Here is a 14,716-nt window from a genome sequence, read left to right as displayed (position 1 = left end):
ATAAAGCAAACAAACAAGGAACAGGTGAGCAGCAGAGTCCAGGGCAGGTTAACAGTTAGTTTGCTGGATTAGAACAGCCATTGCTAAAAACCAATCTGTCAGATACATTATCAGCGATTTAGACGTGTATCCTCAGCTGCCACTGAGGAAGAGGTTCACATACCTGGGATGCGTATACAAGCTGGCTTTAATAATAAACTGAGAACTTTTTGGCAATATCCAATTTCAGTCAATTATATCACATCTGAAGGTTGTGCCACATTCATCACTTCAAAAGAAAGTTTTTTTTCCTTTGCTTGTTATTGAATATGTGTTTACCCATTGGGTATAACGTTATACAGGGTGGGCTGCACCTTCCAAAATCAAAAGACAAACTCCAAACTTCTACTTCATTCCTTTACTTCTTCTTCGGGATTGCTCCACCATTTTTTCCTCTATTACTCTACTCCATTAACTGTAATGGAACTCCGGTTAATTATTATTGTATACTTCTATAACTTTAATCTGTATCTTACTGCAGTTGTAGTTTAATATTGCAGCCATATTATTGCACATTTTTATTGATACTTGTCTTAAAAGGAACCTGTCATGTCCCCACAGCATCATAAACTAAGACCTGGCGATTTCTCGTTTGAACGAATGACAATTAAACAATGTCAAAGTTCGCTCATTCGTTTGGGCAGCCTGTTTACACAGGCAGATACATTGTTGGCTCATTCACACGAAGAATTGTTCAGTCAATCACATTTACGGTATAAGTGAATGAGAGCAACTGAATGATTGGTATTAAAACTCAACGATTATTGAGCCAAGGATGATTTTTATGCCTGTATAAAATGAGCAATTAACGAAAAGCGATGTATTGTTCGATTGTTAGCTGCGTTTACACTAAATGATTATTCTTCCTTTTTGCTTCTTTAAACGATAAGCATTCCGTGTAAAAGGGTGTTTAGTTAAGGTGCTGTTGGGGGATGTGACAGGTTGCTGTGTAATGTATTTTTTATACTCACCTGCTCCCATGATCCAGCGGTGTCCCCTCTAAAGTGCTGGTGGCACACAAAAATCAGACTCTTTTAACCCTTTCCAATCCAATTTGTATCCTGGTTTTCCTAGGGGGGCTTACTCTTTTTCTGCTGTTATACAATGGCGGTATATGCTGGCTAAAGCCAGTACTGCATGAGGTGACACATTGGATAGGCTCCGACAGCAGAGAGGCTGGTAACATACAGTAAGAGAACCTCGACAGACGTCTTCCAACATCGGAGCTGTACAGCCTTAAATCATATTGTCTTCAGACGTCAGACAGTGGATTGGAAAGGGTTAAGAGTTCTGTGCGTGCGCTCTCCAATAGACTTGTATAGGAGAGGGCTATCATGGGACTCTGAAAAGAGTCAGATTTTCGTGCCATGTGCCAATTTCAGAGAGGACACCGCTGGATCATGGGAGCGGTGAGTATAAAAAATACATCACCCGGCAACCTGTCATGTCCACTAACAGCACCATAATTTCATTTAGTTGCCTTTCATCACAGTATTTACTACTTGATTAAGTATTTTTTTTTTCCATTTATTGCCCTGTCAGGAGAACACAGACTGAGATCTTCTGCAACACCACAGCTTCTCTTAAAGGTTTGCAGAAGGTAGAAGTGACCGTTCAGATAGACAGAGCCAAGATCCATCAAGAATTGCAGTTTGAGTATGTGGAAGATCCTAGAATTGTGAAAATTGAACCAGAATGGAGTATTTTCAGGTACAGTAGAGGTTGTCATAAACTATACTAGAGTTCTAGGCAAGATAAATAACAGTTTGTGTCTACATATGTAGCGGGGCTCACTCCATTTTTGGAGGTGCAACAGATAACTCTAAATGATACACAAATGTAAACAAACACAGATGACAGATGAGGTATAAAAATGGCTCTGTGACATGTACTACAGATACTCATCAGCTCTGCTACATTTACAAATCCACCACAGTACAATATTTTGCTATTTATCGTAACTGTGAAAAGACATAAAGATATGTCCACCCTTCCCTGTACTTGAATTTGGTTAAATTCAGTGCAACATACTAGTAAAACACTTCACAGGCAACAATGCACATCACAACCACTGGGTGGCCACAGACAGACCCATATAGCATAGATATCTTGAGGCAGATCATTGCGAAATCATGTTTTTTCAAAGCTGCTCATCTCATGCCACACATCTCGGGATACGTCAAGAAACAAGTTAAGGAAAAAACATCTGTATTGTCAAATAAAGTGAAACTTCTTTGGGATAACCCATGAAAATTGTATTCAAAAGTGGACTTCTTGGAGGGGGGATCCTCTTGAAGAAGATGTCCAATAGAGAAAATACATAGTAGATCAGAAGACCTGTCAAAGGAGATCTGGTCAGGATAAGGGGGTGATCTTCTCAAAGTGGTGGAATTTTGAAAGGTTTTACCGTAATCCCATTTTACGGACATTACATGCCATGCAGTGTAACAGCTATTGGTTTTGGTCACCTTGCTGAACATTGCTGAAAGTTAAGATCCAAATATAGAAGCCTGTGAAGAGGTAAGGGGGGAAATATCGGAGCAGACTTTATTACGGAAACTCTATGATGTTTTAAACAGCCTTTTGCTTTGTACCTGTCACTTTTTTCCTTTACAAGCCAAAACAAACTAAAAGAGGTATTTAGCATTGCATGACAAACCAAAGATCTAAGCAGAGGAATATGTGACTTGGGAAAAACAGCTGACATCTCTACAAATCCTTCCAATTAGTGCATCATGCACAAAGAATATCCAGGAATTTGTTTACATCATTTTATTTAGAGGCTGCAGAGCAATTTACAAGCTGGAGATCCTGCATGCCTCAGTATAATTATATCCAAACAGGAGGACTGCCGGGTAGAAAGCACAGCATCACAGACCTGAACACTGCACTATCAAAGAGCAGACAGTATGCTTCAGCATGAAAAAAGGACCATTGCTGGGTTAATACAATTTCAGCCATGCATTTTACATCAGTTATTAACATAAACTATGTATTTCTTAAATTCATACTATTTACAAAGCAAAGTAATGCACATACGATATATATATATATATATATATATATATATATATATTGTGTTATAAAGCTTACAGTATCTTCAGGATATGTCATAAATAGTACATTACTGAGGGTCTGCTACATGGAATCCTCACCAATAAGCTGTTCCCTGGGCTTGCAATACCCAGCCTAGCCACTGCAGTGGGAACGGCGCTGCCTGCTTTCTGTAGAAATCAGCATTGGCTTAGAGAACAGCTAATCACTGGGAGTGCCAAATGGTCCAATGATCTATTATTGATGACTTATTCTCAGGATAGACCATCAATAGCTTATAACTGGACATCCCCTCTTAAGAGTAATATATGGGATCTTGTCATTCTACTGTAAGATTATCAAAAGTTGTTATAATAAAATAGAAATGTAATAGGCTTATTTGTTAAACATGGTAATACTATATAGTCCCCAGGAACTGAGAGGGTTTGCAGCCAAGACTAAACTAACATAGTAGATGAGGGTCAGGGAGCATGCAGGAGATGCTTGAAAGCGGCAGTGCTTGAAAAGACACAGAGTACATGTAAAGACCATAATGATATCCTTGAACTCACCTGCTGCTAATCATGGTCATGGTGGAGATGGGCCCCATGGTGTAATATGCCATAATCCTGTGAATTTAATTAATTGACTGAACTTATCTCTAATTGAAATCTCAATTACCTTTTATTCCAACCTTGCTCCAAGCCTTCCTTTCTGGAATGTATCCATTTCTAAGAACTGATAGGAAGGGATCTCGGCTTATTCTATTTAGGTAGGACAATGCAGTGAGCAGGTTGTGTCATAACTAGTGCTGACCCATGGAGTAGCACAGTTATGGCATTTAGTTTGGGCTGCCCTGCTTATCCTGCTCATCACTAATATTGGGTTCAGTGCATACTAGACCAACACCCCCACCGGATTTATTATCCTTGAACATTTGGGATTTAAAAGAGTTAATCTTCATCCAAAACTGGGTGTTTACAGAGTTATTTAATTTGCTTAGAAGAGGTTTCTCAAAGATTAGAAAAAAAGGTTCAATTTTTTTTAAGAAACAGTGCTTATCTTGTCTAATGGGCTCTATTTAGTATTGCAGCTCAACTCCTTGGAAGTGAATGAAGCTAAGCTGCAATATCAGATATATGACATACATTAAAGAGGATTGTCCAGTTGTAAGCTATTACTGGTCTGTCCTTGTGATAGGCCATCAATAGTAGATAAGTTGAAGTCTGCCACCCCTGCTGATCAGCTGTTTACCAGGCCAGTGCACTCAATCCACGGAGCTGATTTCTGCAGGAGAAGACAGCATCATTCCAACTGCAGTGGCCAGGCTTGGTATTACAGGCAGAGTTCCAATTCAAGTGAATGGCCTGCAATACCATGCCTGACCCCTGCAGTGTGCAGCTGTCTTCTTCCTTCCTCGGTGTATTGAGTGCACTGGCCCCACAGACATCTGATTACCAGCGATCCTGGGCAGTGGACCCCTAGCAATCTACTATTGATGGCCTATCCAATAGTTTACAATTAGACCACCCCTTTAATAATAAAAACCACAAAGCTTTGCAGGATCTTTCCATGTGTCGTTCAATCATGATGACCATAGATTTGACAGATAAAATAATTCTGCAGGCAGTGTTATTTTTCCTGTTAAATATGCCAGAAACGGAGCCTCCGATGCATAATCCTAGACAGCTCCCTTAAACAATATACTAGATCTTCTATTGTGTTTCCATTTCCTATTTATTGTAAATGATTACGGTATTTTAATATAATATATGCTTAAAATCCAAATGCCCATTTAAATATTTTTTATTGCTACTTCCAATTCTCAAACCTTATTAGGAAAGCTTTCACAATTCTTTACATCGTATTCCCTGCTGAGAAAATCACATAGTCTAATATATGATCCTACTGCTGGCCTTCTATTAGCCAGAACAGAAGCTAGTATGTGAATACACTGCAGGGTTGAACTGATTGGACATCTGTAGTGCTCCATGGATATGTGATATTCCTTATCCACTAATGATCTGTATTCCTAATTAATCCTCATATATTTAAGTTGAAGAAAAGGTTGGTTTATCATATCAGCGTAAAACGTTGTATCGATGTATGTTATCTTTGTAGCCTGCTGTTTTTCCTTCTAATAGAGCTTTTACAAATTAAAAATATATTTTTTAGTGGGAACACTCCTATATCAGTATGGGGCACTAATCTGGACATTATACGAAATCCCCAAATAAGAGCCAAGTTTAATGGAAAAGAGCACATCAATGTAAGTGATTCACAATATATGTTATTTAAGATGCATTTATATTTCTTATATGTTTTCCAGTGTTTGCCGATGTCACTTGGGAGTGACATATTTCTATACAATATACTTTCTGCAAATGTTATCTTCCAAACACAACTGTAGCATGGAGAAATACTTCCATCGATTATGTCACACTGAAAGGAGAATTTACCTTTTAAGTATCCTGGTGGAAAAGGTTTTCATAGCTTTGAATGTTCAGAAGTGGCTGCTGAGCTGTAATGTCACCGTTTTCCAAGCAAATCCAAATAAATATTCGTATGACCAGTCAGAATCACCAAAATAATGTATTTGCAGTAATTTTCCTGAATAGAGTAGCTATATAATCCAGTGATAACAAGAGTTTAGGGGAGGGAATTCTTTTTGGTAGTCCTGGATTACGAAAAAAAAGGCCAGGATGAGAGAAAATGATCTTCTGTTTTTCCAAAAACAGTACCACACTTAAAGACATAGCAGAAGCTTTTTTCTAATCCAGGCTCTTTAATGTATTTGTCCTGTGGGGCCAAATTGTTGCAGAAGATAGTGTGGGCACATACAGTACTTTAAGCCATCAGCTGTATTCATAGTGTCCTCAGGAACACTTTAAAGGGGTTGGGTGGGACTTTACTATTGTGACCTATGCTTAGGTTAGGTCATTAATAGTTGATCAACGATGGTCCTTCACTCGGGATCGCAGCTGATCAGCTCGTATTGGGCCAGCTCTCATTGTGGACAGAGCAGGAAACAGACAGCTCTGTCTGTAGTGTAGTGACCCTGGTTGATGTTATAGGGGCAGCTTCCACTTTAAGGCATGACTCTTATTTTAAGTACAAAACAAACCGTTTCCTAAACATATATAAAATATATTGTGTTCACTGATTTTCTCTTTAAATTGTTGAATTCCAACAAGCCCAAGAATAATACATAGTTGAAAACTAGCAATGAAGCATACTGCCATAGCAGAATAGCTGCATAAGTTTTCACCATAGTTGCCTTAAACTATATACAGATGTGACATTGCTCATTCTCCAGCTCTCACATAGGATTACGGTCGCAGTAATGAAGACCATTAGGATGCTTTGTATGTCACATCTGGCTTATCACTCTCTTGACACGTGAGCCAAATGACTTTATGGTCAGAGTGATTTGTGCTGGATTCAGTCCAGCTTTATGATAATGCATCATTTCTCCTCGCAAGCGTTGTATAAATACATATATACAAGTGATTTAAGATGAGAATTTTAGAAAAACTTCCAATAAATAAATATGTAGTGTTTACAAGGCAACAGTATCTGAATAGTTAACTCTAGGTTGACCGACCTATTGTATGTTTCATAGATATAGAAACCTAACAAATTTTACAACTCTTTCTAAATTCTTATAAACTTAAAAGTTCAGGCAGAGATGCTTTAACCCTTTAAACATGCAGACTAGTTGGGTATGATTTTTTGTACTTTTTCATCTCCACGTTTTAAAAACCACAACTTTTATTCTTCTGTCAATGTTGCCACATGAGGGCTTCTTTATTGTGTGGCAAGCTGTAGTTCTTTTCAATATCACTTTGGGGTACATATGTTTTGTTTAACTATTAATCATTTTTTAGGGGGGGGGGGGGGGTGAAAAAACATGACAGTTTTGTTATTTTTTTATGGCAATCACCCTGCGGTATAAATGACAAGATAACTTTTTTCTTTGGGTCAGTGCAATTACTGAAGCCATATATTTTTTACCTTTATAGAAAGATCATTTCAGTATCGCTTCATTTAAAGACCCCAAACTTTTTTATTTTTCCATCAACGGATGTGTTTGAGGACTTGTTTTTTGCCTGACAAATTGTAGTTTTCATTGACACCAGTTTAGGGGTACAGTCTTTTATTACTTCAATCACTTTTGTTTTACTATAACACATTTATTTTTAGAGGTGTAAAGGACAAATATAGTATTTTCACAGTTTTTTTTACCTTTTTAACATACTTCACTGTGCGGGCTAAATATTAAGTCTGTTTTGCTAAACAGGCTGTTATAGATGTGGTGATAACAATTTTGCCCAAAAAGTTTTATTATTATTATTATTATTTTTACTTTTTTTATGTCCTCATAGGGAATTTGAACATGCAATTTAATGATGTCATAGGTAATATACAGGAAAAAAGTAATGATTACCCTGCAGGGTTTTTTTACATGCTGCCCCTCCCCCACCCTCCCGGCAAATGCTCAGTATTCCTGCAGTAATTACAATCATAGGATGTAATGCCAACCCTACTGTAATCTGATTGTTAAACATTCTATGAGTGAAAGTTTCTAGTGTCGTTTATCATTAAATTTAGCTGTACAGGATAGTCATTTATTGAACTGACTGCTAATAGGACAACTACGACTACATTGTTTTTGTCCATATGTCAATTCATTTGTTTAAAAGATATACATTTTAAGATCTCAATTAGCCATAAATTAGTCAACCTTAAATTGGTCATGCAGAGTATAAATAGCCATGCTATACAGAGTCCAATTAAAAGCTCTATACATGTCTCAATGCCAGTGGCATGTTGGCCAAATGCAGTTGCCTAAATGACAGTGCTAAAGAATGTTCAAACTGTTCCAATATACAGTGATTAAATAGCAGTTCCATAAATAATCTCATGACACTAGTAAACAGTGTCTAAAAAATTCTATTTTACAATTGATATCAAGAATCAAAGTGGTTCCCCAGGCTCCGGTGACACTGGTCACAGGCCTTTTGTGGTGCCCTCTTCAGCCCCCCCAATGTACAACCCAGCTGTCAAGTCTTGATATAGTTGCATGAAATCTTAATGCTTGTGTTATATAGTAAATTTATGGCTTAAGCCAGTATTAATATTTCTTCATTATCATTTGCACAGAACTGTACAGTACTGAACTCTACTGAGATGACCTGTCAAGCTCCAGCTGTAGCTGTAAATTCTAACAACCAACCTGATGTCACAGAGCGACCTGAAGAGTTTGGCTTCATCATGGACAATGTGCAAGCATTACTAGTCCTCAACAAAACGAATTTCACATATTATCCCGATCCAGTGTTCGAGTCCTTTAACCCTTCTGGGATTTTGGAACTAAAGCCAGGAAGCCCCATAATATTAAAGGTAACTGAATTGACACAAGCCCAGTCTTTCAAATTTAATATGTGTATACCTTAAATGTAAATTGAAGACAGATGAAGCAGAGATAGATTTGTCTTACAACAGCTTCTTTTACACAATTGTAACATAGATATTTTTACTACATTTTTATGGAAGCCCATAGCTAACAAAACAAGCCAAATAAGAAACTTAGCTCTGCAACATCTGTATAAAGATATGAAGTTTACCCTACCTTAGGCTGCATTCCCACGAACGTATATCAGCTCGGTTTTCACGCCGAGCCGATATACGTTGTCCTCATGTGCAGGGGGGATGGATGGAAGAGCCAGGAGCAGGAACTGAACTCCCGCCCCCTCTCTGCCTCCTCTCCACCCCTCTGCACTATTTGCAATGAAAGGAGGTGGGCGGGGCCACATTCTGAGAATTAGCCCCAGCCCCGCCTCTCCCCATTGCAAATAGTGCAGAGGGATGGAGAGGAGGCAGAGAGGGGGCGGGAGCTCAGTTCCTGCTCCCTGGCTCTTCCATCCTCCCACCCTGCACACGAGGACAACGTATATTGGCTTGGTGTGAAAACCGAGCCGATATACGTTTGTCGGAATGCAGCCTTCGAATATGTCTTGTAATGTTGGTTAAATGTTCTCATGATTTCCATATTTCACCAAGTTCATGATTAAGAGGCTGTATAATTTAAACAATTGTACAACATAAACTATGTAAATGGGATTTGATATTATGAAATGGTATAATATGGTTCTCTGTTGGTTGATTCTAAATATTTTTCACAATATTTTCCAAAATTACATTGTAGGAAATAGTGCATGGAAGTGTACTAAATCTACATTTTCCATTGTCAAGAGTGTTTTGAAAAGCATAGTCATTAAAAATGTCAGTCCAACACTGTGTTTCTCTTATCTATATTAAACATCTGAGATCAATGTATTTTTTATGAGTCCAAGATTTTTTTTGCTTGCCATCTCTAAACACACAGGGAAATATGTATTTAGAATTAAGTGATTAAGTGTATTAGATAACAGTTCTATGATTAGGGATGCTTAAAGGGGGTACAAGGGGACATCATTTGAAATTAGTTGGGGAAAGAGCAAAAGCAATGTCAGAAAATGTTATTTTACTGAAAGAGTAGTAGAGGCTTGGAGCAAGCTTACAGCAGATAAGGCTGGAAAATCAACAAGCCTGGGATAAGCATATGTCCTTGAATAGTTAGTTTCTACGGGATTGCCAATGGCATTGTTATTCTTTTTGGTCAATGGTATTGTAGCACCAACTATATATTCACTATATTAAGCAAGCATTTTTATAATGTGGACCCCCAGGGATCATGAAAATTGAATACTTTAAGTCCCCCTAGTGAATAAAGCAACATTCACTTCTATGTGTCTGATAGAGATAGCTATCTCCAATCACCTGGTGGACTTAGCTTCACAGTTCTCATGGCCCCTGTGACTCCTATTGATCGGAACTCCAGCAATCAATCATTTATCACCTACCGTATATTATGGATAAGTGATAAATAATTTTGGTGGGTAAACCCCTTTAAGGTCACTGCAGTGTCAACCAGTCTGTATATAATTGTTGTCAATTCTCATTGCCATTATCTATATGACAAACGTGTTCTCATGTTCTTCAAGGTGAACCTCATTTTCAAAGCCTTATTTGCATTAGTATTAACTCATGATGTTTGCCTATGAACCAGAAATTGTATGAATATTCTATATCTCTACCTTTTATTGCAGGGAAAGAATATAATTCCACCAGTTGCTGGAGGCAATATGAAACTGAAGTATTTCATGTTCATTGGGGAGAAACCATGCACAGTAACAGTGTCTGATGTCCAACTCCTGTGCGAGTCCCCAAATCTCACTGGTCGTCACAAAGTAATGGTAAGCACAAGGGTCCTTAAAGGAATAAGCCTTCCTCTGCAAGAAAATGTGATTTTCCTTATATTCCTTAGGCCTCCTTCCCACGAACGGATTTACGCCGAGTAAATCCGCGGCAAAAATCCGCTGCGTTGCCCCCTGCTATTAGGTTCTATTGAACCTAATAGCACAATGCTCACGATGCGTAATTCCACCGCGGAATTACGCACCGTGAAATCTCCCGTTCTCACCCGCGGCATGTTCTATTTGCCGCGGGTGTACGCGCTGACGGCTTCCATTGTAGTCAATGGAAGCCGTCCGTTCATGCTATCTCCCGCTGCAACCAGCGGAAGATAGCGTGAAAAAACGCTTCCCCGCCTACCGCCGCGCGTCATATGATGCGGCCGGCGCGTCACGTGACGGCAGTGGGCGGGGAAGCGTCTTCATGCTATCTTCCGCTGGTAAGTATGGGGTCTCTGGGGGGCGCCGTGACGGGCTTCACTGCGGAATATTACGCGGCGGAGCCCGTCACGCTCGTGGGAAGGAGGCCTTATATTGTCTATATAAAAATAGATGTGTTTGAATATTTTATAGACTATATTATATTATTATAATATTATTAGTATTTTTTTATTGACTACAATGTCTTATTATCAACTATCATAAAATAGCTGGTAAACAAAACCCCCCTATGGTCTCTTTTTTTTAAATGGACTTCCAGAAAAAAATACAAATTAGTTTGAAATCACTTATATATTGATATAATTCAAAGCGATGATACAACAAATTTGCAGATTCTTCAATGAAACTAATATAATGTTTGCCGGATAATTTTAGCTTTGACAGAGTAAGTAAGCATCTTCTCTCATACTTAAGTTTTTTTTTATATGAAGCAAGTATTCTATATGAGACTACGTTGCCCCCTCATTAGGGCAGAGGCCCAATTAGGAGTATTACCCAGAAGAGCATGGATGGCCATATAGAGTCTCCTCACTCACCTTCTTGGTGCTCTCTCTAAAAAGAGATGTTACCCCTCCTGACTCACGTCACTGGCCTCTCACTAGCTAAGCCAGAAACCTACTGTACACTGAAGAGGGGGAAAACACCTTAAAAGAGCTGTCTGTGTATGGATTGCTTTACTGAGCAATATAAAGGGTCAAGCATTGATTTAAAGGAATGCTGCCATCCAATAGGTGGCGCTGCAGAGGTATTATTCCATCTTCTTTATTTGAGTACACATTTAGACATGCTCCAGTTTTCATTTACTGTACACGATTTCACTCAATTGACTCTGCTCATGTATTATGAATCTGGTTGTAGCAAGGTTATGAGTAGAAGTAACACAGGGAGAAATTGACACAGTTATTTATGATAGAGCTTGGAACTGGTTAATTCTTCCATAAATTTCTTGGACAGTCTGTATATGAACCTACAGTAGAATTACTATCTCCATCCAAGACGTAATACCTGTGTGACTCAGATAACGTTCATACTGGAAGAGAATGAAGACCTGTTGGTTTGCATTATATGGTCTCCGCACTATTGCACCTCGGGGTACTCTTTCTGGAGCTTATCTAAATCTCTGACTGTTTAATTATTTCATGCTTTCTGTGGTATTTATTTTGGGAATATACTGTTCTTGATGTTTTTGTTTATCAGACATCGGTATAACTAATGACATAAAACTTGCAGGAGTTTTCAGCTGAAGACACAAAAATCTACTCACCTCAGGTTCCTTTGTAGTAACTCTCCAGTCTTGATTTGCAAAAATATACTAGGTTCTGTAAAATACTGCAAACTTAAATAAATGCAAGTATTTTTTAGAAAACATATTTTAAAATACTGTATATAAAAATCATCTAGTATTCTGTAACACGGTATGTAAGCTCGAAAAAAGCCCTATATCCATCCAGTTCAGCCTATTACCCCCCAATGTTGATCCAGAGGAAGGAAAAAAAACAAACTAATGAGGTGGAAGCCAATTTTCCCCATTTAAGGGAAAAAAATTCTTTCCTGACTCCAATCTGGTGAGCATATAAAGATAAGATAAAATAGGAGGAATAACAAAAGTATGCCGTAGTATGTCGAAGTGGTTTAAAGCTACTTTTCCATTTTTTCTTAATTTATTACCACCACTATTATTATTACTGTAACCCATTTTCAAAGGCTTCTTCCTCCTTATCAGTTAAGTGGGAAGACATTACCCACCTTAGGTTAATAAAAGGTATCTAAGAATGCATTGAGATTGAATTATGCATAGTATGAAGATAATAACATTAAACCATGTTAACGACTTTCATTAATATAACACACAGCATTCAATGTGAGGTAAAGGTTTGGCATAAAAGTAGATATAAAATCATTGGTGTGCAAAAGTGTTAGCTGCAAATCAAAGGAGACAAGGTTATCAGTTAGAAGTGCTGGTAAGGGGAAGACAGATAAGTCTGGACAGATTTCAGCTTACGTATTGTATCTTGTCTCTGATATACAGCCACACTGTCATATCCGTCCCAATGACTTTCTACTATTGTCCAAAGGCCAAAGCTGATTTAATCCCAGAAGTGCTGGAGGACAGCTGAACTTTTCTGGTCAGCTATAAAATAGTCTTTTTTTATCTTGGTAAATTATATGGGACATCTGTGGATCATTTAAAGTATAACACCTGAAAATGATCTCTTTACTCCAGCTCAGGCCGTGATTTTCATCAGTTGTCCATATGCATTTGATTCTATGGAAGGATTATCAAAAAGCTTGGTATCATAAAATAGCAAGAACAAGATAGGGTGAACGTTTTAACATGCTCTTCACCTTGTTTAATATTTAATGTTTGTTGAAATATACAAGGATGTATTCTTACACCATAGAAATATTGTAATGTAGCTCCCGTATCTGTGTTCTTCGGCAAATATGCAGTACTTAGTAGATATAAGCCAGAGTATGGGAGTAGTCATCTTAATGTACCACCGACATATTCCACAGCGCTTTACAAATCAGTGGATACATGAGCAGGCATTACAGAGTAACAAATTAAATGCGTATTTTGAATTGTGAAGAAAATTTAAAAAAATTCCAGATATGAAAGGTGTTGGCACCATATTTATGCTCAGCTGGGTATGGGTATAAGTCGAGCAGCCATTACCTTCTTATCTGTTCCTCCGTTTCTGATGTTTCCCTCTATCACTATTTTTCAATTTGGCCATCACATCCTGGCTAATATGCAGCTTGGAACTACATTTCATACAATTACCTGCATGCACATTCCACACATACGCGGCATGCTCTATTTTAGTGTACATTTGAGCACCAAAGGCCCCATAGGAGCAACATTGTTGCCCATGTGATTGCGCAATGCACTGTGCAATTCTGCAAGGAAAAGAACACATCGGGAAATAATTAGGCTAATTAGCCATTTAATTCAGGGCCCAAAAAGATGCAAGAAATACAGCCAGATTGGGTCATAACTTTAACTTATTTGCACAGTACTCTACAATCTTGGTCAATGATAACCTTAGTGAATAAAGTAACAAAATATTTTTTATCAATGCTCTTCTGTATTTGATTAAAAAAACGTATTAATATGTTGAGCCTTTTTTTGCTACAGATGATCTTAGTTGTTGAATTTTGGCATATAGAATACAGAATTCAAGTCTTGCAATTAGAAATCTTTGGTAAAAGAGTTGGGTACTTGTTAGAGATGAGCGAGCTTACTCGTTAGAGTGATTTACTCGAGAGAGCATCACCTTTTTCGAGTAACTGCTGGCTCGTCCCTGAAGATTTGGGGGGGGGCTGGGGGGGGCTAGCGGGGGGTTGCGGAGGGGATTGGGAGGGAGAGAGAGATCTCTCTCGCTCTCCACCCCGTTCCCTCCGTCGCCCCCCGCAGACCCCCGAATCTTCAGGGACGAACCAGCAGGTACTCGAAAAAGGCGATCCTCTCTCGAGTAAATCGCCTTAACGAGTATGCTCGCTCATCTCTAGTACTTATGAAGAATATTTTTCATGTACATATTTAAAACTAGCTTAAAAGAGAAAGAAACAACAATAAAATATTGCTGGCTTGCTGAAAAAGTGAAAAATCTCCACATGTGTAGCAGCCGTAAGTGCTGAACCTGTCTCTTAATCCTACAGAAAATTCCAATATGTATTTCTCACTAAGAACAATGAAGCTGATCTGTGACACGTCTCACTAAGCTCTAGGGATTTTGCTTGGACTATTGACATAGCAGATAGTTTTGTCATAACTGTATTCCTGTGGTTTTAGTCTTCAGGTAGACTGTCCCTATTAATAACATATCTTACTTACTACAGTAAAAGTTTGATAAAATATCTTTTACTTTTAGCCGGCAGTAGTGGTTCTTAGAAACAAGCAAATG

The 14,716-nt window shown here is 38.3% G+C and overlaps 1 protein-coding gene across 2 annotated transcripts in view; it reads left to right on the top strand.

Moving 5' to 3' along the window:
- PLXNA4 (plexin A4) overlaps nt 1-14,716 on the top strand; it is a 683,798-nt gene that overhangs the window by 572,596 nt on the left and 96,486 nt on the right. For both annotated transcript variants that reach the window (XM_066592134.1, XM_066592133.1), the window contains 4 exons: nt 1,582-1,749; nt 5,248-5,341; nt 8,236-8,475; nt 10,224-10,370. In XM_066592134.1, coding sequence (XP_066448231.1) covers nt 1,582-1,749; nt 5,248-5,341; nt 8,236-8,475; nt 10,224-10,370 — 649 coding nt within the window. The remainder of the gene's footprint in view (nt 1-1,581; nt 1,750-5,247; nt 5,342-8,235; nt 8,476-10,223; nt 10,371-14,716) is intronic.

The sequence above is a fragment of the Eleutherodactylus coqui genome, chromosome 2, assembly GCF_035609145.1.
Source record: "Eleutherodactylus coqui strain aEleCoq1 chromosome 2, aEleCoq1.hap1, whole genome shotgun sequence".
In the NCBI taxonomy this organism is placed as follows: domain Eukaryota; kingdom Metazoa; phylum Chordata; class Amphibia; order Anura; family Eleutherodactylidae; genus Eleutherodactylus; species Eleutherodactylus coqui.
The sequence above is the reverse complement of the archived record's forward strand: the minus strand, read 5'-3'. Positions and strand labels throughout refer to the sequence as shown.